At 40.5% G+C, this 23,546-nt stretch overlaps 1 protein-coding gene across 3 annotated transcripts in view; it reads left to right on the top strand.

The window, feature by feature from the left end:
• Positions 1–21,514, top strand: part of EPS15L1 (epidermal growth factor receptor pathway substrate 15 like 1) — a 47,474-nt gene extending 25,960 nt beyond the window's left edge. For 2 of the 3 annotated variants that reach the window (XM_039733585.1, XM_039733577.1), the window contains 2 exons: positions 11,543–11,748; positions 16,214–21,514. In XM_039733585.1, the coding sequence (XP_039589519.1) occupies positions 11,543–11,748; positions 16,214–16,360 (353 nt within the window). In that variant the 3' untranslated portion in view covers positions 16,361–21,514. The remainder of the gene's footprint in view (positions 1–11,542; positions 11,749–16,213) is intronic. The other variant, XM_039733594.1, reaches the window with a different exon arrangement.
• Positions 21,515–23,546: the final 2,032 nt, after the last annotated feature.

Below are 23,546 nucleotides of genomic sequence, written 5' to 3'. Positions count from 1 at the left end.
TCTGGGCACTCTCCAACAGCTTTGGGTCCTTCTGATCTCGTGGTGCCCAAAGTGCCCCAGCCCTGGAGGTGAGGCCACCACAGCGGGACAATCCCGTCCCTTGTCGGGCTGGTGATGCCAGGCCTGGTGCCCTCCAGAACATGGTGACACTTTGGGCTGCTGGGGCACACTGGTGACTCAGATCCAACTTGCCACCAAGCAAGGACTCCCAGGTCCCTTTCCACATGGCTGCTCCACACCCTCTCATTCCTCAGTCTGTCCCTGCATCCAGGACTACCCTGGCACAGGGGCAGCATCTGGCACCTGACATGTTAAATTGAGGATTGCCCAGCCCTTTCTTTTGTCAAGATCTCTGTGCAGCACATCTCTGCCTTCAAGGGAGTCAACAGCTCCTCCCAACTGCATGTCATCACCAAACTTACTTAAATCTGCCTTCCAGTCCCACATCCAAGTCCTTCATGAGGAAGTTGTAGAGCACAGGTCCTGAAACGGAGCCTTTTGGACACAGCCTGTGTTTACCATACAGTGACAGTCAGAGCAAAAGGCCTTCAGACGTACCTGGAAAGGCCTCTAAAAGCAGTTTGTGGTTCAGGGGAGCTGCTCTCATAGCCAGGTTCTGGAGACAGTCTTTGCACAGCGTGTACAGAATCTTCTCTGCTGCTGCAGGGGTTGTCAGTAGCAGGATTGCAGGGGGTCATCAGGTCTGGTCCTACACATCCTGACCTGTTCTGCTTGTAAAGTGAAATTGGGTTGTTTTGGTTGGTTTGTTTGGTTTTAGTTGATATTTGGTTTGTTTCACAGCTGGAACATTGAGGAGCAGCTGTGATCTGAGTGTATTAGCAGATAATGTCACAACTCTGGCTGGTATCAGGCAGGGATAGGGAAACTCTTCTTGTGTGGCATGGGTTAGGCACCCTTGAGATCCCTATCTTTCCCTTCTTGAATACTGAGATGAAGAGAGGGTATGACAATCACAAGATTATTTAATTAGCTTTCTATCTTGAGTAGAATCTCAGCTTTATGCTAGTTTTGTTCATCATAAATAATTTTCTTTCTTACTCTGTTGTTGACCAGTCTGTCAAGATCTTTTAGATGTTTCAGAGTCCTCATCTGATCCTTGCTTGGTCTAAGAGAAATCTCATGTTTGTTTTCATGGTAAAATACTCTATTGAGTATTTATTCAGTAGAACTGTTTGGAGGTTGAGTGCACAATATTTAAAGAGAAATGGAGGAAGGTTAATAACTCAGTGAATCCCAGTAGAAAATAACAAGGAGAAGGTGTTCTAGAAGGAGCAAACCTAGAAACTAGTGTACCTCAAAGCTCCAACTTACTGTTTCATGAAGAGATTTGGAACATCTCTATCTCTGTCCTATACCTGGTTTAACATTCTCTTTAGATTGAGGAAGATCAGCCAAGAAAAAGTTCTTTAGCTCTTCTACAGGACTCTTCAAATGAAAATTCCCAAGAGAACGTGTGCATGTTCTTCAGTGAGGTATTAATCTAATGGACATTAGGTTTCAGAGGGCTCTCCTAGGACCTGGCTGGAGTAATTTGATGTTCACCAGGTGCTACTGGAGAACTTGCAGGTTTCTTTGGAGAGGAGTGGAACATTTTGTAAATTTATTGATGTTATATCTTGAGTAATGCTCAAAAAGCACTGAAGAAATGCCACTGCTTTGTGTAACGAGCTGTGATAAACAGAAAGCAAATAATAGTAAAGTATCTCAGCATTCTTAAACAAAGGTGCCCTGTGACAGGGATCTACATTCCACTGCACGTTATTTTCACAAACTCCCTAAAACATTGCTGAGTTTTGTAGATTTATGAGTACATTTCATTTGCTGGCAGAGGACTGCCTGTGGTGTTCAGCACTACTGAATTTCTGGTTGCTTTATATTTCTTATGCAGGCTCTCAAGCTTTACGGGACTTCGGTGTAATTAAGGATAAAAAAATATGAAAGAACTGGTAGACTGAAACCTGTCAGTTAAAATGGCTCTCGTAGGTTCTCACAGATTAAAAATTATGTTTTCTGCTGTGAGCTGCAGATTGAAATCAGTCAGAGTTCGCCGCTAACTAGTTTCTAGGTAAAAGTTGTTGATTACAGAAAGAGAGAAACAGATTTTTTTTTTCTTTTTCTTTTTCTTTTTTTTTTTTTTTTAAAGTACAGGAAGTTGCTGTGTGGGTGTCAGTGATTGGGTTATAAGTAAAATGCTCTAGTGCTTTGATCGTGGGACCTGTTGCTTATGCCCCACCCTTACCACTTCCTTTCAGTGCAGCCCCATGCATTCCACATTGCGGTTACAGCAGCGCTGTTAACCAGTGAGATTAACCACTACTGACAAGCATCTGACACATTACTCTCTATGCTCTGGACTCCTTGTCAGGCCCTTGAGTTCCTGAAGGAAGCTGCTCTGTCCAGGGAGGATGAGCAACACTTGACCCCTGCTGTTCCAGAGTTGCTTGCCCATCGGGGTAGCAGCACAGCAGGAGTGTGTGTGACCTGGATTCCAAGGGGACAAGGCACACCAAGTTGTGGGAAGCACTCAGATCCCAGTGATACCTTGCATTGTCTTGGTTTTTACCACCAAGTATCCCCCTAGGCCTCCTTAGGGATGGGAGAGGTAACACACACCCAAGTGGCAGGGAGATCATTTGGTGCCTTTAGGGCTGCTGGTGCATTCAGTGACCCACAGCCCATACCCACCACTCCTATTCCTGCATGGTGCTAAAACGACAGCACACAGTCAGTGTCACCAGGTGCCACTTGGCATCCTCCAAATGAGGCTTTCTCTGCTCAGCTAATGATGGTTCAGGTGCACGTGGTTGCTGGAGAAGCTCAGAGACAACATTTGTTGCCATCGAGAAGTTCGGATGAATGTGATTCTGCCTTAATCCAGGAGTGATGGATGAAGAACCCAAATTTCAGGATGCATGCAGAACCCTAGAACTGGCAGTAGGTTCAAAATGGCTTCTCATGCAAAAGTCACCCTGAAGCCTCCAAACTGGTGCCCTCAGTGTTTCCATGACTTGTGCTGACAGCACTCTTACCTTCAAGATCCTTCCCATTCAAACCATTCTGGGGTTCTGTGATATTAGTGGAAGAACCTTCACCACAGAGCAGTGTGAAACCTTCAACCTTTCCTAAATTTTTATTGCTTGCTTATAGTGGTTTTCACCTTTTTAGCTATGAAAGAATAAAAGTCCTAAAAACACAGGAAGAAAATATGCTTTTCAATTTCAGTGTGCTGCTTTCTTGCAATGATTATTTAATAAATACAATTATTTTAAGAATTTTTGTTTTTAAAATAGTTTTTAGCTTATGTAAATGTTATATATTATGCTATTGTATATTAGTGAATAATAGAGGTAGTGAATATTATATTAATGGTGAATATTTTTCATCCTATATAAGAAATAAATTAGTGGAGTTACTTAGCTGCTATTTGAGAGAAAGGTGTTAAAATAAATTCCATTTGTAAATTCCACACATATGGGGAGTTTGTCAAAAAAATTACAGCTTTGTTTAGTGATCCATTTATTTTTTGTAGCTCTGGCCTATGATGGCAACTGAGTATTGGCTTTTCAGAGGTCAGTGGTTAACACCTCTCTATTAACCTTTTTGAGTTAAGAGCTTCAGTTTTGTTCTCACAGTGTTTTTATTACTTGTTACGGTTTTGAAATACTAAAATACTGAAAAAATACAGGGGACAGTAGCCTGCCTTGGGTTAGGAAGCATGACTGATCCCTCAAGAGAGGCCAGGTTCTGTGGAGCTCCAACCTCAGTGCAAACACCAAGGTTTGCAGAGTGTTGGAGTGACTAGAAATTATTACAAAATAATAGTAACGATGTAACTGATCATGGATGTAATCAATCAAGGTGTTAGGGTTCAATATTTCACCAAATCACAAATTACAAGACTGCTAGATGTATTTTGCTGTCCTACAAAAAAAGACAGAAAAGGCTGATTCAAGCAAAATCTGGCTGATAAACTTTTTTCATCTTGCCAGTTGGCTGATAAGTGATATCTGAACATGCTGGTAGCTTAAAAAAGTGAAAAGGGGTCAAGGGTTTAAGATCTTAACAGGTCTTCAGGATCTTAATATTGTGTTTATTGAACCAATCTGCAAATGTATAGCTGTGCTGAATGTTGTGACCCATCACCTACAGAAACCCCAATTCCCTAATTTGGGGTGGCCATCCTTTGCAGTGTGGTTGCAGCAGGTTGTTGTCAGCCTCAGAGAAGCTGGAAGTGCAAGAAAAATCACCAGCAGAGCATCTTTTTGTTCTGTTCCTGTGGTGCAGGCAGCTTGCAAGGGAAATTGCAGATGGATTTGCCCATCAAGTGCTCATGGTTATGGAGGGATCTAAAAGAGCTGTTCTGATGGCACTTTGACCTCAGAGCTTTAGTGATTAAGATACCCAGATAATCACACATATGCAGACATGTTCCAGGTTTCCCTGGAGCAGAATTGTCCAAGGGAAGGTTTTGGATTCACTCTTTGGGGCTGTCTTTTGAAGCCTCTTGCTCCCTGTGTGTGTAGGCAGCTGCTGGCCCAGCCCAGGGCAGTGCAGGCAGTGTTTGTGCAGCTTCTGCTGCTCCCTTCCTTTGTGTTTGGTGCTTCCTCCTCCTTCATGCCAACGATAAATATAGCTCTTTTTTGTATGTGTCACTTCTCTAAATTTAAGGCATTTTATGGTTTGACTGTTTTTTGCAATTTTACACTTATTTCTCATCTTTAAGGCAGCCCAAGAGCACTGGCAGTGCACATTGACCTTGTGTTGACACTTTCAGTGAGGTAAAGAAGGCTTAGATCTTTGCTACTTTTTGAGCTGGACATACAAATGGGTTTTAGTAGTTTGTTTGCCTAAGATGTGTCTTCAGTGTGGCAACTAGATCAAAATTCAGACTTTACAATTTGTTCAGTATCTTCCGTATAAATGCAGGTCAAAGTCTGAATGCTTTGTCTTGTGCATTTACTGAATTCAGTTCTTGAAAGAAGATGATGTCTTGTGAATACTTAGTGTTAAAACACATCATGGTTTTGTGGACTTTTTTTTTTTTCACTTGCACCATATACAGTGTTCCCATGTAGAAGTTAGCTCTATATATTTAATCAGATAAATTTTAAAAGAAAGAAGCCATGTTAGATATAAAGGATGTAATTAGGAACAAAAGAAAGGATTGTGTTAATCAGAAAAAAGGAATGTAATATAATTCCCTTTATTTAATTTAGATTTAACTCTAAATTATGTGGATTTATTGAAGTTGTGGGTATCAGTCATTTGATCTAGAGCAGGGTATACAGAGTTCTATTCTTTACTCATTGTGACAGGACAGGAGTGCTGGGATGTTTATTTGTGCACGATGCCACACACCTGCTTCCTTAGAACTTTTTCAGCACCCAGAGTTATTCACAAGTACCCTGGTGCCTGTTTACCTTTATTTTTTCCCCTCATCTGTAGCTGAGAGTGAGAAAATCAGCCTCAAAGTTGTGACTGACAGGAAAAGATTTTTTTTATTTTTCATGCCTTCTAGAAGACCTGACAGTTGCATTAGAGCGCAGGCATCCCTTGTTGTGTAGGATAAATGACTCATGGGTGGAGCACCTGCCTGGCCACAAACTAAAAATTCCATTCACGCTTTGATTCTCTTGTTTATGCTGGCTTTCTCAGAGTAAAGATATTTCAGTACTGATGGTTGAAAGAGGTTGTCCAGAAGCTGTTTCAGAGCAGATTGTTGGGCTGAACGTGTAACGATTTCTCACCTTTCAAGAAGTTTGTAGATTGGCAGAATGTTTCTCTTAAGCAGAAGTTTTCGGTGAACTCAGGGTGCAAACTTTGCAAATATTAAGCAAAAACAGTTCTGAGGGGGTTTTGCAAGGGAAAACTTCTCCCTTCTGTTACAAAAAAAAGATGAGATTTTTTTGCAAAGAACATTATCAAATAGTTGAGTTTCAAATAGCCCCTGTTGAAGACAAAGACCTCCAAGTATTCTGTAGGAAATTTAGTTTATGTAACTGACATTCAGGCAAAGTTTGAAACAATCATTTTTTCTGTGAGTTCAGTTTATGAAGGTTTTACTCTGCATCACTGGAGGAGCTGGATAATCTTAACAGGGTGGTGGAAAACATGCTGAGTAAGTTGGGAATGAGATGTAAATTTGGTAAACTGCCCAGAGAAAGATGTGCTGGGAGGCACCTGAGGCTTCTTCTGCCATGTGAAAAAAGAGGAGAGGTGGAAGTCCTGGGATTATATGCTCAGGTATGGACTTAACTCACCTTATTACTCCTTATCCTCTGCAACAAAACTCTGATTTCTTAAAGGCTATTTTTCAGTTTAGAAAGTATCCTGGAAATGGGCCCTTGTTTAGTGAAAGTTTAAAGTTGTGTCATTTCCACTCTCTCCTGTTTGCCCATGAGCATGATCCATTTAGGCTCCAAAGGCAGGAAAAATGCTGCTTCTCATCATTTAGCAAGATCTTCTTCTAAGCAGAAAGTCAGGCTGAAACATAGAATATTGAGACAGTTCTAAATATTTCACTTCGTTGTCAATATCTTGTAATTCAATAAGACAAATTTTGTGTTTGCATCCTATCCTTGAGGTTATATTTGCTTTGAAATACAGATCTCAGCCCTCCAAACTCAAGTTTGCTGTGGGGTATGAAATTAGATAAGCCCTTTGTATGGGTGGAGTTCACTCTAAGTAACAGCACTTGCTGTGGTAAACCATTTTGTTCATCATCTCTTTTTGCTGAAGTGAGTCCTCGGTGTGGTTTGGGTGCACCACTTGGGTAACTGCTGAAACTGCTGTGGTTTCAGAATAGGACCTGTTTTGCTTTTTTCTGAACTTTTTTCCCCTGAAACTATTAGCAGAAAAATCAAATAAGGGTTACAACTGTTTGCCTGCCATACCTCAGAACGATGAGCAGAGTCATGTGCAAATACAACATTTTCCAGCAAATGGAAGGTTCATGCAATCTCAGTTGTGACTATTTTGCAGTATTGCAATTTGACCAATGTCCATCAGTGCAGCTGCTAACCTTTTACTGTGGTTTGGGTACTTTTGCTTTATGTTGTGGAAAGCCCATACCCACATTTTTGACACACTAAACGTGGGATTACAAAAATGTTTGTGCAGTTAATATGGGAGACTTACACTTGGTGTAAGTCAGCAAAGATATCAGAAAGATAATGCTGATGTTGTTCTTACTAATTTGTGACTGATAAATGAGTCAATTTGAACATCTAACTGAACCAGACAAACTTGTGCCAGGCCTCAAAACCATGTTTGCAGAGTGTGGCAGGATAAAGTAAACGGTGACCAACATAGAAAGGGCACTAAAAGAGAGATTTGGACTTGGACTTGATGGTCCTTGTGGATCATCAGCTTTGTGGTTGATGTATTCAGAGTAGGTGCTGCCCTTAAAATTGCTCTGCAAAAGATAAACCTGATTGCATAAGGGTTTCCCTCTCACTTTTTTTTTTTCAAAATAGAAAAAGTACCACCCTGTTCTCTTCTTTAACATCTAAAAATCTGAAGAAAATGGCACTCAGTGTGTAAAATGAAAGCTTTCAATATCATTAGCAGTAACTCTCATTATATGGTGACATTTCCTCTACAACAAAGTGATTCTTTGTGATCTTTTGTGAAGATGAAGCACAAGAAACCCTGATGCTCTGTGCAGGTTCAAAACCACCCAGGGCTTTGTGCAAAAACCTTAAACAGGCCACCCAGAAAAACCAGTCTTGCTGAACAAATACGTTGCAAACCCAGCATTTGTGTTAACAGTCACCAATTCCACAAAGTGGTTTCGCTAGCAGAAGATTTAACTTAAGAAAAAAGCAGCTTAAAATGGGTCAGTTTTACCTCCATCAGTCCAAATTGGTTTTGGGCAATACAGGGTGAGGTGTGAGGGGGAATTTCCTTGCTGGTAACTGGCAGTAGAGGAAGGGGAAATAACCTGGAGGGTTCTTGTTTTGCCTTGACCAAAAGTTGGAAATGCAGATACTTTAATTCTCTTTGTAATTCTCCAAGGACAGCTTGGATGGAGCTTGGAGCAACCCAGTCTAGTGGAAGGTGTCCCTGCCCATGGCAGGGGGTTAAAACTGGATGAGCTTTATGGTACCTTCCAACCCAAACCATTCTGGAATAATTCTATGACTCTAATTTAAAACAAGTTCAAATAAGTTGCTCTTTTCTGTGGAGCATTACATACAAAATGCTGAGTTGCTCATCCCTTGCCAGGCTTGCATGTCCCCTGGCGTGGGAGGCTGTGGCCGTGGTGAGACCTGGAGGCCACCAGGATGGGCAGGATGGAAGTGCAGCACTCCTTTCCAGAGAGCAAAAGGTGCCCTGTGGAAGAGCAGCTGGGGTGAGGGAGGGTCTGTGCTTGTGAGGAGAACAGTTTCCTGTGTAGTCTGTCACTGATTTCCATGAAGGACAAAGCTCTGGCCTGATCTGCCTCTCTTTAGCAGTCACACGGGCCATTGCTGCCATGGGGATCTGCATATCCACGTCACATTATCCAGTACTGAACCTTGGAAAGTAGTGCTGGGGTGAGCTTTAAGACATCTCCTTTATCTTCCAGCTTCAAGGCAGTGTTACTTCTAGAAACTTTCCCAAACCTCGTGGATGTGTTGATAGAATGTCTCCCAGAGCAATGGTCGTGGCCCCAAGGCTGCCAGGGCTCAAGAGTTTGGACAACTCTCAGGACAGGGTGGGATTGTTGTGGTGGCTCTGCAGGGCCATGGGTTGGGCTGGATGATCCCTGAGGGTCTCTTCCAACTGAGCATGTTCTCTGATTCTATGAATGAGTTCCCTGGGCAGTCTGGAGTGTCCTTAAGTTTTAAAAGTGTTGTGGATTTTCTGATGTGAATCTCTTTTGGTCCGGTCTAAATCCATTCACCTTTTTTCCTGATGGAAGACTTGCAGGACTATGATCATGTTCCCCTCAAACACTGTCAGGACTAAACAAATCCAGTTCTATCTCCTACTGCACGTGCCTTGTTTTCCATGTCTCTCTCTGTCTGCTTCTTCAGCTGGGGACTTGCTTACTTCCCACTTTGCATGCAGCTCAGTGCCTGCCAGTGGTGCCAGAATTGCACCTGAGTCTGACATGGACACTGCACTAATGAGGGTCTGTGTGATTCCCTCAGCTCCATGTCAACCTGATTCCCTCAGTAAACCTGGTTCCCTGAGCTCCATGTCAACCTCATTCCCTCAGTTCCATGTAAACCTGGTTCCCTTGGCTCCATGTAAACCTGATTCTCTGAGCTCCATGTAAACCTGATTCCCTCAGTAAACCTGGTTCCCTGAGCTCCATGTAAACCTGATACCCTCAATTCCATATAAACCTGGTTCCCTGAGCTCCATGTAAACCTGGTTCCCTCAGCTCCATGTAAACCTGATTCCCTCAGTAAACCTGATCCCCTCAGCTCCATGTAAACCTGATCGAGGGTCTGTGTGATTCCCTCAGCTCCATGCCTGATTCCCTCAGTAAACCTGGTGTAAACCTGATACCCTCAATTCCATATAAACCTGGTTCCCTGAGCTCCATGTAAACCTGGTTCCCTCAGCTCCATGTAAACCTGATTCCCTCAGTAAACCTGATTCCCTCAGTTCCATGTAAACCTGACTCCCTGAGCTCCATGTAAACCTGGTTCCCTCAGCTCCATGTAAACATGATTCCCTCAGTTCCATGTAAACCTGATTCCCTCAGCTCTGTGTAAACCTGATGCCCTGAGCTCCATGTCAGCCTGATTCCCTGAGCTCCATGTAAACCTGATACCCTCAATTCCATATAAACCTGGTTCCCTGAGCTCCATGTAAACCTGGTTCCCTCAGCTCCATGTAAACCTGATTCCCTCAGTAAACCTGATCCCCTCAGCTCCATGTAAACCTGATCCCCTCAGTTCCATGTAAACCTGGTTCCCTGAGCTCCATGTAAACCTGATTCCCTGAGCTCCATGTAAACCTGATCCCCTCAGCTCCATGTAAACCTGATCCCCTCAGCTCCATGTAAACATGATACCCTCAGTAAACCTGATTCCCTCAGTAAACCTGATTCCCTCAGCTCCATGCCAGCCTGATTCTCTGGATACCCAATTCCTCAGCTCTCTGGATACCCAATTCCTCAGCTCCCTGGATACCCAATTCCTCAGCTCCCTGTCCACGTGAGCCTCTGACTTTGGGGAATAATCCAGCTGAGTACAAGGGAGGATGGCTTTGGGCTGGCCCTGGGGCAGGAGAGGCTGAGCTGGGATTTACTGGAAGCTGCTGAATGGGTCATTTATTCAGTGCAAGTTTGCTGATCTTTATTTCCTTTTGATAAAAGTATTTCCACACATCTGAGCATATATTCTGAAGTTCATGAGCATGTACCAAAGTACTTTCTGAAAAGCTTCCAGGCTGTGACTTAGATGTGCCAAGAACACTCTGAAATTTGGGGGTTGATTGCATTTCTCTGTGCTTTCCTAGTATGTATATCATAACAGGAATGAATGATAAGATTCCTATTAAATGATAGTTCCAATAATTGGATATTTCAAAGCAGCTCTATTGCTACAAATAATGTATGAAATTCAGGTTATTATGCAGAAAGTTGTAAGTATTGGTTTATTTTAAGAATGTTTCTGGATATTCCTTTATCAAGTACATATTGCAAACAAGAGTGTTCACCCAAGGAATATAGGAATATTTTCCCTGGAAGCTGGACAAATATTTCTCAGAAGCAATCTTTTCTTTTTTTTTAATTAGGTAGGGCAGGAGGGGAAGAAATATATTTGTCTGTTTAGTTACTTGACCTCACAAAATAGTCCTTAGGCAAGGGGAATTAAAAATCAACCCTTGAGGCTTTAATTGCAACAAATTAAGTATACATATAATATTTATGAGCATACACAGTAATTCCTGTGATGCTGTTGTTGGGGTGGAATATAAGAACAGTCACCTACAAAAGGTGGGTTGTGGAGCAAACACCCCAGAGGTGATTTTTTAATCAGCCTCCTTTTCTTTGTCTATGTGGTGGTAGAAGGATGAACCAATTCCAGGAAAAAAGCAGAATGCAGGCATTCTGTAAAGTCACAGCTAAGTTACTCCTCAATCCTATTTAACATGACTTACCTGTAGTGATACATGGTTTTTTATTTTGTCTTCTATATAATATCAAGCTTAAACTTGAAATATCTCTAATCCTGGAAAATCAAAGTCATACTTTTCAATTTTTTTTTTCTGACCAAATGTCTTTATAATGAGTTTCATCATTTAAAATCTTGATGGTATTAATATTTTGGTATGTGTAAATAAATAAATCCACTTAAATGAAACAACTGTTTTAGATGATTTGCACTGAGAAATGAATACCATTATATTGGGTTAAATTTTCACCCACCCCAGGAAGGATGGATGATGCTTAAGTGTATCAGCACAGTTTCCTATTTCAGGGCTTTGCATTGTCCATGGTAAGTAACTTCTCTTTTTCTCCTTTTGTTTTTTTTTTTGTTTTGTTTTGTTTGTTTGTTTTTTTTCCTAAACTTTCCAGGTAAAAGTACTCCTGTAAGCCACCTTGGGTCTGCAGATTTTCCCAAGCCCCATGATCCATTCCAGCCATTTGGGGCTGACAGCAGTGACCTGTTTCAAAGTAAAAAGGGGTTTGGGGACCCATTTAGTGGAAAAGATCCATTTGCTCCCTCCTCTTCAAGTAAAACTTCTAAAGACTCTTCCTTGGGGTTTGCAGACTTCAGCTCTGTAAGTTAAGTTCCTTGTCTCTGAGCAAACCACTTTCTGCTCTGCTTGCAGCAATCTCTGTTGGGTTTTTGTCTTACTGCAAACCTACTGTTCCCTGGCTTCTGTCTCTCAGTACCTTCATGCTGTCCTCATTGTTTTTGTATTAATATTTCTGTAATAAAAAGGTGTTATTTCAATAAAAAAGAAGTTTCCTACTAAATTTTCAAAGGTTTACGTGCATTTAAATTATTTTAGTACAGTGTGCCTTTACTCTCCAATTCTTTGTAGCAGAATCTGTGTATTGTTTTTGTTGCATGGAGGTTGCATTTTGTAAACGGATTTTTGGGAGCCAATGATGTAAAGACTCAAAAACAATTGATGTTGAACATTGCTCTAGCAATTTCACCATATCCTGAGAAGCAAATCCTTGAAGGGAAAGTTTCTAATAAGTACTTGTAACTGTTTGTGGAGAAAATTCTGACATTTGCTGTACATGATGGAATGTGGTCATAGAGAGACACAGAAACTGAGACAGAAATTGAAAATTTAGCTGTTGAATTTTGTTCCTGTTACTGATGTTGTAGAGAAGACAGAGAAAACAAAATGGTTTTGTAGAACCAAATAGAAAGGTCCACGCTGCACTCCAGAAGACAGTCCCAGAAGGTTTGAAAACAAAGCCAGGTCCCCATTCAATTAAAAATCCTGGGGTTGCCAAAGCCTGGCTTTGCTTTTAGTGCTGGAACTGGGAACCATTGCAAATGCAATGGTGGTGTGGTTCTTACTGCTTCCATGAGTGGATGGAATCTGTTCCATCCACAGCCTCAGGCTTCTTCCTCCTCTCACATGTTTTTGTTTTCTCATGTTTGCCACGCAGTAAAATTGAATTTACTCTGTTCCTTAACTCTGCTGGACACAGGTCAGTGTTCAGCAAGGGGAGATATTTAAGCTGAATCTTTCAGGTTGTTTCTTTTTAATGTTTTGAGGGTTTTTTTTTCCCTAGTTATTATTTAATATTAAATGTGTATCACTTTCCTATTTGATATTGTTAGCTGAGGTCATCTGTGCAGATTTTAGTTGGCCTCAAGGCTTTAATTTATCACTTTTGAAACATCCAAGTTCAAGATGTGTGTTGTATGTTTGACCACAGCTAGTTGGATTTGCACAGTTCAATTCTGATTGTATACAAACTGGTGACATTCTTAATAAAAATAAGACACAAAACCTGCTTTATCTGAAGTTTCTTCAACAACATCTAATTTCTTCCTGCAATCAAAGACAAATGATGGAATGGAATGACTGTTACCCAGTTGGCATCTTACTTTCCAGACTGTTATTTCCTAAGTTAAAACATGATTTACTCTGAGTGATTGCATCAAATGATTGACCAAAATCTCTGATCCCAGTCCTAGTGGGTGCTCCAGGGTCAAATTTGCTGTGCCATCAGGCTCTCAGCTCAGATTAACTTTAGAAGATAAGGAACAAGTAGGAAAAATGAGATAATGAGCAGTGGCCACTTCATAATTCCTGTTAAATGGCATTTCATCAAATGAAATAAATTTTTAAATCAGTTTTCTGAATTAATTTCTCCTCCTGTCAGAACAAAAGAAATGTTGACTGAATTTGGCTGAAAAGACAGATTTGATCCCTTTTCTCCTCAGTTCATGGGGTTTTTTTCCTTTTCTATGACACAATTATGCTGCTGCACTTGACAATTTCTAATCCTTCTGTAGGATGTTTTAAATTCCCTTGAAATGACTGAGAATATTGTGCTTCTCATTGCCTCACGCTTGGCAAACTTTGTTCATCATGGAAATGAAAATCAGTTTGACTTACAGAAGGTTTTTGACATCTGCTTTGAATCCATGGAATCTGAGAACAGAATCGTGTAGAACTGAATAATCAAACAACTGATTTTTAATTGCAGTCCTGGACTGTTGCAAGAAAGAAAAGAGAACCTTCATTATATTTTAGTAGGAAAATCTGGTGCTTTTTTCACACGCTGGCAAATCCATGCACCCAGAGTTTATGCATATTTTCATTGCATCCTTAACTTTGTTGCTGTCATTAAATATGATTCATTGGAACAAAAGAGTCTTTGGGTAGCTCAAATTTCAGGTATTTCTGGGTTCCAGCTGCAGTTTACAGAACAACAAGAAAAGCCTTTTTTTTGGCCAAGAAACAGAACCCTTAGCACTGAGCTTTTTGTCTTGGTACAAGCTGGGAATTCACTACACACAAACCAGTGGAGATTTTGTGATTTCTCAGTTTTGCTGCAGTCTGCTGGTTTCATCTGTGCCCTGGCTCTGTATTTCTGAAAAAGAAAAGGAAAGGAAGGGTTTAATGCAATTACACATACGACACATTTATACTCTTGTTGAAACCTGGACATATGCAAAAAATTGTTATTGTATTAAATTACCTGTAAATTACCTTTTTATAGACAATCTGTGGCACTAATGAACTGTTCTGTATTTATTCCACTACTCAATGGTGAGAGTTATCTCCTGAAAATTGTACTTTGTGCCAGCTACTTGCAATAAGGCACATCCAGATTTGTTTCCAATGATTCACTTGCCTATTTTTCCTTTTTTTTTTTTCCACTCAGCACTTTTAACTGCAAAAATATAACTTGTGTCCCATAAACAAGTTATAATTGAGACTCTCATAAACTTTGGAAGCCTTGTTCTAGAATGGAAGCCATAGAAGTAAAACTGGTTTCTCAACATTAAAAAAATACCCCAAATAGTCTGACCAAAGTGTCTTATATATTTCTGAAAACAGTAACCATTCATTTTCCATCCCAGCTGTTGGATCTGCCTAAATTCCTGGACTAAGCAGAGAATCCCTGCATCCATTTGTATGTCTTTACCTTGAAAAAAATAATTATATAAAATCATAATGAGCTTTTCAATCTTACTGACATTATTTAAATGAGGAATGTGGTAGGGACTCTCCATTTCAAAAGTAAAATCTCAAAAGGTGTTACACTTCTATTGCATTTCAGTAACATCAAATGCAAAGATTCTCATCTAAATTTTATAGCAATGAAAGCAGATCCATTGCATGAGGAAAAGTAGGGTTTTGCATCAAATCATCTCTAAACTCATACTGGGAGAAAGAAATGAGGAGTGATGGGCATCCAGAGGCACGATCAAATTATGAGTAAATGAGAATTGGACTTGGGTTAAAAGAAATTCAAATAGGCGGATTTATTCCAAAATACATAAAATCCAGAAATTACAGGTACAGTGCAGGGTGGAGGAGGAGGCTGGGGTGGGACCAGCACGGTGTTCATGCATCCAGGCAGGGTTTAGCACTGAAGCTGCATTTTACACTCCGTTCAGGATTTCAGCTTGGTCTAGGCAGGTGTAGCTGCAGCAGGCTGTGCTCAGGGTCACTGTGTCCTGCAATTTTTGCAGTATACATCCAGCTGAAATTTTTCTCCTCAAAAAACCCTTCGAATAATATGTTTTCCTGCACACACACTGAAAAAAAAACAAACCTCCAAAACAAAAACCAAAAAGCAAATTTTAGAAGTGGGCTTTAATGCAAACATTTGCATGCAGCTGTTCCCATCCTCCTCCTCCTCAGCAAATGCTAAAATTAGCTGGGAACAGATTATATTTGAGTTTGAAATTGCTATGATTTCAATTTAGAAAATTCAGAATTTGTTAAAAAGTTCAAACAAGCAAACTTTGGCATCCTTCAATTGCAAATACTAGAATATAATTTTAATTTTGAACAAGTTTTGCTGCCCTGTACTTGTGTTTGGGAGAGCCCAAACAGGTTTAGGAGCTGAATGTTTTAAAGTGTGATATTTTCTTAGTGTTCTCTGCTGAAGTAAATTGGATTCTCTCACATTATTTCTTACTGCTGAAACTGTGTATTTTATGAACAGCAACAGAAGCACTTTGGGTAACTTTTGATTTGGTGATGGAACTTCCCACGTGTCAGCAGTGTCCAAAATCACTTCTCAAACCCCTCACCCTTAGCAGGAACCACCACAATAAAACTCTCTGTTGTGCAGTTGCACAAGAATAAATATCTATTAGCTTTACCAGCTATTTATTCTTAAAAATGGTTGCTGTGCTTCCAAACCATGAACTTCCTTTTTTTTGTGATTGTGGAGGGTTTTTTGGGCAGTTTTCATACCCAGCTGAGCCACACATGCAGGGCCTTACATCCCATGTGGGTTCATTTCCAGGTGGGAGGAGGAGGTAACTAAAGAAATAAACTAAGGAAGGAAGTAAAGGAAGGAGGAATTAAGGAAATAAATCAAGGGAGGAAGTGAAGGAAGAAGAAATTAAGGAAATAAAGGATGAAGTGAGGAAACCAGTGAGTGAATTTCTGTGTCCATCTAGAACTGCCCTAAGCCTGCTGTACTTGAGCTGTATAGTTAATAACTCTGATTCTTTGTGTTTTTTTGCATAATTTCTTGGAGCTGCTCGGTAGCTTTATTAATTCATTTTCCATTTTCATTTTTTAGTTTGGAAATGAGGAGCAGCAGCTGGCCTGGGCGAAGAGAGAGAGTGAAAAAGCAGAGCAGGAAAGACTGGCTCGGTTGAGGAGACAAGAACAAGAAGACCTTGAGTTGGCCATTGCACTCAGTAAGGCTGACATGCCAAACTCTTAAAGAGGGTCTTGGCCTCCACCCTGATCAAGAGAAACCTTGGAACAAAGCTTTTATAAAAATACTAAATCCTTGGTTTATATTTGCGGAAATAATTTCAGTCACCTTCAGATCGAAGCAGGAGTGGCTGGTTGTGTCTGACCAGGCTCTGTGTGGCTTCTCGAGTGCATAATCTGCAGGAAACACTGTATAAGCTGTATTATATGTTCTAGATCAAACTTATTGCTCGTAAGAAATTTAATGTGTAATCCTAAGGTACTGAAAGTTTCTTTATCTGAGACACAAATGTTGCATAGAGTAAACTGCAGCTTGTGAATCTGGGTTTTTTTATAACCTGAATTCCACTGGGTCTCTGAGGCTGCAGGATGGATTTCAAAGAAAATGTCATCAAAAGAGAATATTTATAGAATTAGTTTTCACTTGTTGCATTTATTTAATAATTCATGGTAAGCTAATCAGTACTTCTGCATTATCTATGTCAAAGCATAAATTCATTGGTATTTTTATCCAGAAGTTGTGGCTTTTACAAAAGAATCTGACAATTTATGTATGATGGATACAGTAAACTCTATAAAACAGTACAAATTTGAAGACTCTAGAAATTAGCAGTTCTTCTAATTTATGCTTTTGTTTGCATTGAGTTTTAATAATTGTACACGACTAAAAGTGGGAATTAATTCCGTTACAGTAAATGGGATAAATAATTTAGCAGTTAAATTACGAAGTAAAAATTTGCTTTATTGTAAGCAAACAGGATTGCAAAGTGGTGATACACCTTTGGGTGCTGCTTTAACGTGACATCAAGAAATGAAGTGGTGGAAAAGTTGCCACGTTTGAGGAGTGCTCAGCCCTGCCACTCACTGGACCCTCATTACTCCAACTGCCAGCACACAGAATGGGTTGTGTTAGCCAGGTGACCCTCTGGGACAGTCTCTACCTCTGCTTCTTCAAGTCCACCTCTTTGGGCTTACAGATCAAGCAGCTTTAGCTGAGATGAAGCCAGGTTGAATCAGATTTTAGTTGCCAAATGCACATTCACACATCAGTTCTGGCAGCACTCTCTGGGTTGGCTCTAAAATCCACTTTGCAGGACTCAGACCAGGTAGGACCAGGTTTTCTATGCACTGAATGCTTCCACCTGGAAAAGACAACACAGAATGTGTTTGACATGCCATAGAAACAATAAGTCTGTGAATTTCATTTGCTTACTAGAAATGCCTTTTCTGATTGCAGGAATTCTAAACCTTCAGTTGTGTTTGCCTTGGAATTTTCTGTCTTGCAGAGTAGGGATCTAGCCCAGCATTTTTAAATGTCCTCAGTCCTCTCTCCTGCCCTTCCTTCTCTGGGAATACAAAAGCTTTACATTCTGTCTTTTTACTGATGTGGCCCTTGTCTTGCAATATTTTCTCTTTTTTTTTAAAATGTGATACTCCTTCATCATCTTCAGTGCATTTCTATTTTTTATGCCCTTGCTTCCTTCCTTTTATTTTCATCCTACAATGATAGTGCCTGCTCAGTGAATGAAAACAATCTTTCCCTGTTCTGTTGGGATTGCCTTATCCTGGATGCTTTCCTTACACAGAGGAGTCAGGCTGGATCTGCTTTGAGCATCTTGGTAACTTTTGGCTCTGAAATGCAGCCAGGACGTGGCATTTGCAGTCTCAGGCTTTTGTGGGGAGGTGGGTGGATGGTGGGTGTGCACACACACATCTCTTCTTTTTTAGGATGTTATTTTTAGGAGTCACAACTCCCCTTTTGCCCTGTGTCTCCTCTGCTAATGGTACTACAAATAATGTAAACCTTCTATTCTCCTCAGAAGGAGAGAAGATTTATTTCTAATACCAAAACCAACCTGTCTTTAATACTGTCCTTTGATGAGCCCTTTGGGATGCAATAGAAGCTATTTCTAATTTTGAAGAATCTGATTTGAAATCCCTTCCCATTGCAATATTTTTTTTTCTTCAATATATGTTTGATTATATAATCAAACACACTAAACCACAAAAAATTCTCTCTTCTGTTGGTGTATAGAACTTGAAATCTCAGAGAGCTAACTTGTGTCTGTCTTTAGGTAACATGATAAAACTTTTGCTGTGAAAGAGCAATTTTCAAAGGCACGTGGCTGCAGGATTTCAGTGCAGCTGTACAAACAGGACCCACGTGTAAGATCCTCTGTTCACTGGGACCTGAGTCCTTCTGGTGTCTCTTCTGCTACAATAAAATGTAGAAAGCAATGGCAGTTCTGGATGGGGTGATGTCACTCCAGTGGGACAGGTGGATGACTAAAGAGCTTGATGCATTTTTGAAGTTCTGTACCATAACAAGACTTTCTGCTGCTTTGTCAGGGCCCTAAAGCACTGACTTTATAATGCTTCTAGGCCAATGAGATGATGTGTTCAAGGTGTCCAGCAGGGAGGCAGAAATGTGAATTAATCCAGCATTCTGTATAGTGTTAGGGCTCATTTTTGTATTTCCTTATTAATTCTTCCTCATATTTGCTTGGACAGCAACTGCAGATCAACCAATGAACAGGGACAGAACACAAGATATTGTCTATGCACAGTATTAGACTTAGGAACCTTAAATTTACTGAAACACCCTTGATTCAAAATGTTGTCACTGCAGTAGAAGAAAACCTGGCTGTGATTTCTTGCTTTGTGTTTAACACCATTTTCCATCTAAAAAGGAAGATTCCCCACATTCTTTCCCCATGCTGTAACTCAGTGTTTGTACAATACCTGCACTTGCTCTTCGAGGCAAAACTTTATTGTAAGACATTGCTCTTCTTCCTCCAGACCAGTGAAATTCAAAGCACAAAGAGGCCTGTTGCTATTTAGGCAGAGAAAATACACACAATGTAAGATATGGAAAATGTGAATACCCCCAGTGCATATACAGTGTACAGTGAGATCCACATTATTTGTGTCTATGTGTATATATACATATATATATATATATATATATAGAGTATTGTATAATGTAATCATAGTGTGTGTATATACATGTCCACATGCTATGTCCAGTATATAGTTCCTTGTGCTGTACATAAAATATGTATATACAATGAATATGTAGAATATGCATATATATTCTATATATTGAAGCTTGTGTGTATGTCTGAATTCTGTAACCACAGATGGATGCAGAACTGAATCTTTACAGAAATTCAGATTAGCTCATGGCTCGGAGAGTTTCAAAGTCCTGGTTAAAGAAAAGAGGAGAATTTATTTCTAATCAATTTGTATCAAGATTTCTTTCATTGACATGAAAAACTGTGTTCATTAGCTGTGCCAGGTGGAAGAGAACCCTGGCAGAAAGTAGTAATTATCTGCACTGGATGTAATTTCACATTCTTTGTCGGTTTTAAAGTATCTGTTTGGAATGTAGGCTCAGCTGCTGATCTTGCATGTCATCTTTCTCCTCTGGGCTGAGGCAGTGAGTTTTCTTCTATGCTTGCTCGTAGTTTCCCTCTTCCCTCTTTCCTTTCTTTTCCTTTTTAAAAATTTATTTGTGGGGAGCTGTTCCCATGCACACACTCCAAACAGTCACAGGCAAAGGTGGAAAACATGTTTTTCTTGCTTCATTCCAGTTAGATTGGTCAGCTGGATTCCAGTTCTGTGTTTCCTCCATTTCCACCTAAGCTTTTACTTCAGGAGGAACAAATATCCACTGCATATTTGGCTTAGAGGAAAGTGTGGGGGTGATTCTTCTTCCTACTTAAATAAATAATTCGCTTCTGTGGTACCTTGAGTGATCAGTCAGAGTTTAGCAGGGTTTTATGTGGCACACATGTTTTATATGGAATATGTGCTGCTGGAATGACTCATGGAGAGCCCTGGATTGCACAGAGCACGGAGGCACAGCAGTGAAACAGGACAGACAGACAATTACTCACATTGAACCTGCACGTGCAGACAGTGCACAAAGGGCACAGATACTGAATTGCCACATTGCCCCTCACAGAACTGTGTGTTCACATTGGCCTTCGGTGGTTTCCCTCCAATTGTCTGGCTGTAAAACCTCCCAGTCACCCTGCAATAAAACCAGATGCTCATAAAAGTCGTATTTCCACAATAATGCTGTAGGAAATATTTTTATATGGGCAACTTTTTCTTCCTGGAGCCTCTGCCCTGTGAGGGCCATCAGTCCTTCCTGTATCTTGTTCCATGTACTGTGCTCTCAAAGTGTAGGAAGTTCCAAGCTGTGTCTTTATAAGTCTTTTTATTTTTAATTCCCATCTGTTGGCACTATTGTAGAAATCATTTTGTCATCTTATGCTCAAGGATAACACACTTTTCTTGAATTCTTCTTATAATCCTTTTGGGGTTACTATTTCTTCTTTAGTGTTTCTCCATTGAGAAGAATATTTGTTCTGTAGAACCGTGGCCCAAGGAGTTTTGGTCCAAGTAGAATTGTTGCTTTCCCTTGTGTAAGAGTTTGATTTCTCCTTTCTTCTCTATTTTTTCCCCTCCCTCTCAGGAATTTCATTTCTGCTTCATCCTCATTTAGAGCTGGAACTCTGTTAATGTGAATCGATCTCTGCTGTTAATGATCTAATTCAATTATCTTCCTGTACTCGTGGAACAGCCAAGTTTTTGGTTATATATTTGGTTATATATTGCATCTGTGTAGACTTCACAACAGCCATCTTTCCTTAGAAAGGACTTCTGCTTGGAGCATGATGGGATCATAGAAGATTTATTTTTAGAGTGAATATGTTAACTAGAATTCATTGACACACCTGTTTGATCAGTTGATATACTGCTCTTTTTACTTGAAAGTTTTATAAATAAAGGCTAATTTGTTATAAAATGGAATTTTCATTTTTCCAACTTCTGCCTCTCCCTTTAAGTTTCAAAGGAAAACTCCTAGTGACTGTGGTTCCTTCTGCTGCTGCAAGTACAGAGTGCTCTTCTGGTGTCCCTTTTAATATATCATTCTTCAGTCTGACCTGAAAAGGTGGAAACACAGAGTGGAAACTGCAATGTTGACCTAAATCTGACTAATATCTCCAAATATGTACATTATTGTGGTTATATTTATCTTTCAAATGTTATAACAAATTGTAAGGTATTTTAATTTTAACCCATCTCATGTGTTTATTGTTTAATATAATAAGAGAAATGTTATTGTTTAATATAATAAATGAAAGTTACTTTTTGGAGCTCTGAGATTTCAGCACTCTTTCTTTACGTTTTTTTTTTTTTTTTGTCCACAGTTTCACAAGTTTTTCTGTTAAATCTGTGACTCTTGCTTTGAAGAACAGCTCTATTCCCTGCACTGAAATATTTTTCCTGCTGGCTGGTGCCCTCTGCGCTGTTCTCCCTGCCGTCCTTCCCTCTCTTCCTTGTCCAGGCAGATTTGGGCTGAGCAGCCCAGTCCCAGCCCCAGCAGCACGCCCTTCCCAAGCAGTCTGTGAGCAGCAGTGCTGCATGTCCTGGCAATTTGGCAATTCCACCGGGAGTGGCTGGGAGATCACTGCAGACAACCTTTGCCTGGCTGCAAGGACACACCTCACTCTGACTCATCCTTCTCCCAGCTGTCCACTGGCTGCTCCTGCTCACCTGGCCACAGTGAGCAGCAGGTTGCCAAGGCAGCTTTCCCCTCCAGTATTTTTAGTGCATTCACATTTTGGAGGATTTGAGTGCAGTGTGTCATAGATGGGCACAATCCCCGCCCAAATCTCTTCGTGTCATATTTCTCATCTCTCACAAAACCATGACCCAGCCCTCCACGTGTTGCTCCCACTCGAGTTTCTGGGGTCTGACACACACAGCATTCTCACCCCTAAGCTTTGCCAAATTCTTTCCTAATCCACCTTGTCTGGGCTTAATCTGAAAGGATCCCCCTGTACCCATCATGGCCCAAGAGCCCCTTCACTGGGAAGGGAAGAAAAGCATCACCAATCTGCTCAGGATGTGGGAATTTCACCCTGAAGGCTGTCCAAGGTCTGAGCCCAGCTGTTAAACCTCAAACACAACTGTAGCATTTATTGGCTGAGCCTAAATCTGTCGCAGCTCTCCTCCTGGAATCCTGAGCTCCCACGCTGGAAGTGCTTGTCAGGTTTATCTCTAGAACTGCTGAATCTCCCATCTGCTGTGCGTGACTCAGTGCAGTCACTCTGAGTACCTTTTCCCTCCTGTCTGCTTGTTTTGTGGGTTTTTTTAATGTTATGACCACAATCAAAACTTTTTATTGGTGCTGATGCAGCATCTCGTAAAATTGCTGTAGCCTTCCTCATTGATGAAATCTCACAGGACTCTGCCAGCAGCACACACAATATATTTCTGCTCTTTAACTTCCCATTTAGGTCCTTGATCACAATTTTCAGAATGAAAAAGCCCCGTGCTCTCTGCCTATCCCTTGCTTCCACAGAAAGGACATTCAGGCATTCTGTATCCCTTATTCTACAATATAATATTAAATTAAGCTAACACAACTCATGCTGTCATTGCACACAGACTGCAAATAAGTGGTTGTTAGAATCTGAGGATATTTTTGTGTTTAAGCCTCAGGCTCAGTAGTTATTCACCTAATTTATTAAATGTCACAGGAGGTCATATCCAAAATGATATTCCAGATATTTCTTTGTGACATAATGAGTCAGAACTCCAGGTATGCTCTGAGCTGTGTGAAGAAACTAAAGTAAAAGTGATTTGAAGCAGTGCTCTAGTTATAAACCTGCAGCAGGTAAATTCACCTGCAGTTTCTGTGTTGCTGAATTTATGCTCACAACAACAGGCAGAAAACTTCTGATTTGCTAAAACTTCTGATTTGCTCTCTCTTACAATGAGAGCGGGTAAATAAGGAGGTAACAAGTGCTAACAGTGGTTACAGAGTAAATGAAAACTTGGCTGTTTCTGCTCTCCTTGTGCTTAGAAAGGAGGTTTTGGTAAAGTTAACCCTTTCAAGGCAGTCCTTATGGTTCCTCTTTAGTCTGCAGTAAATACTGTAAGATAAATAATTGAGGCTGAAAAATCAGACCTCAAAAGAGTGGATAAAATAGATTTCCTACCTAATAAGCTCAGGATAAATCCATGCATCCTTTGTGTAATGCAAGTGGAAGGTGCTGGTTGGTGGCAGGGGCTGCTCCCCATCTCAGCTGAAATGGAATGGATTGTTTGGGACCAGATGATACAGAACTTATGGGGTCTCTGGGAATCCAAACATTGAACCAGTTACCTCCAGG

This window comes from Passer montanus, unplaced genomic scaffold, assembly GCF_014805655.1.
Source record: "Passer montanus isolate IOZ18808 unplaced genomic scaffold, ASM1480565v1 scaffold112, whole genome shotgun sequence".
In the NCBI taxonomy this organism is placed as follows: domain Eukaryota; kingdom Metazoa; phylum Chordata; class Aves; order Passeriformes; family Passeridae; genus Passer; species Passer montanus.
The sequence above is the reverse complement of the archived record's forward strand: the minus strand, read 5'-3'. Positions and strand labels throughout refer to the sequence as shown.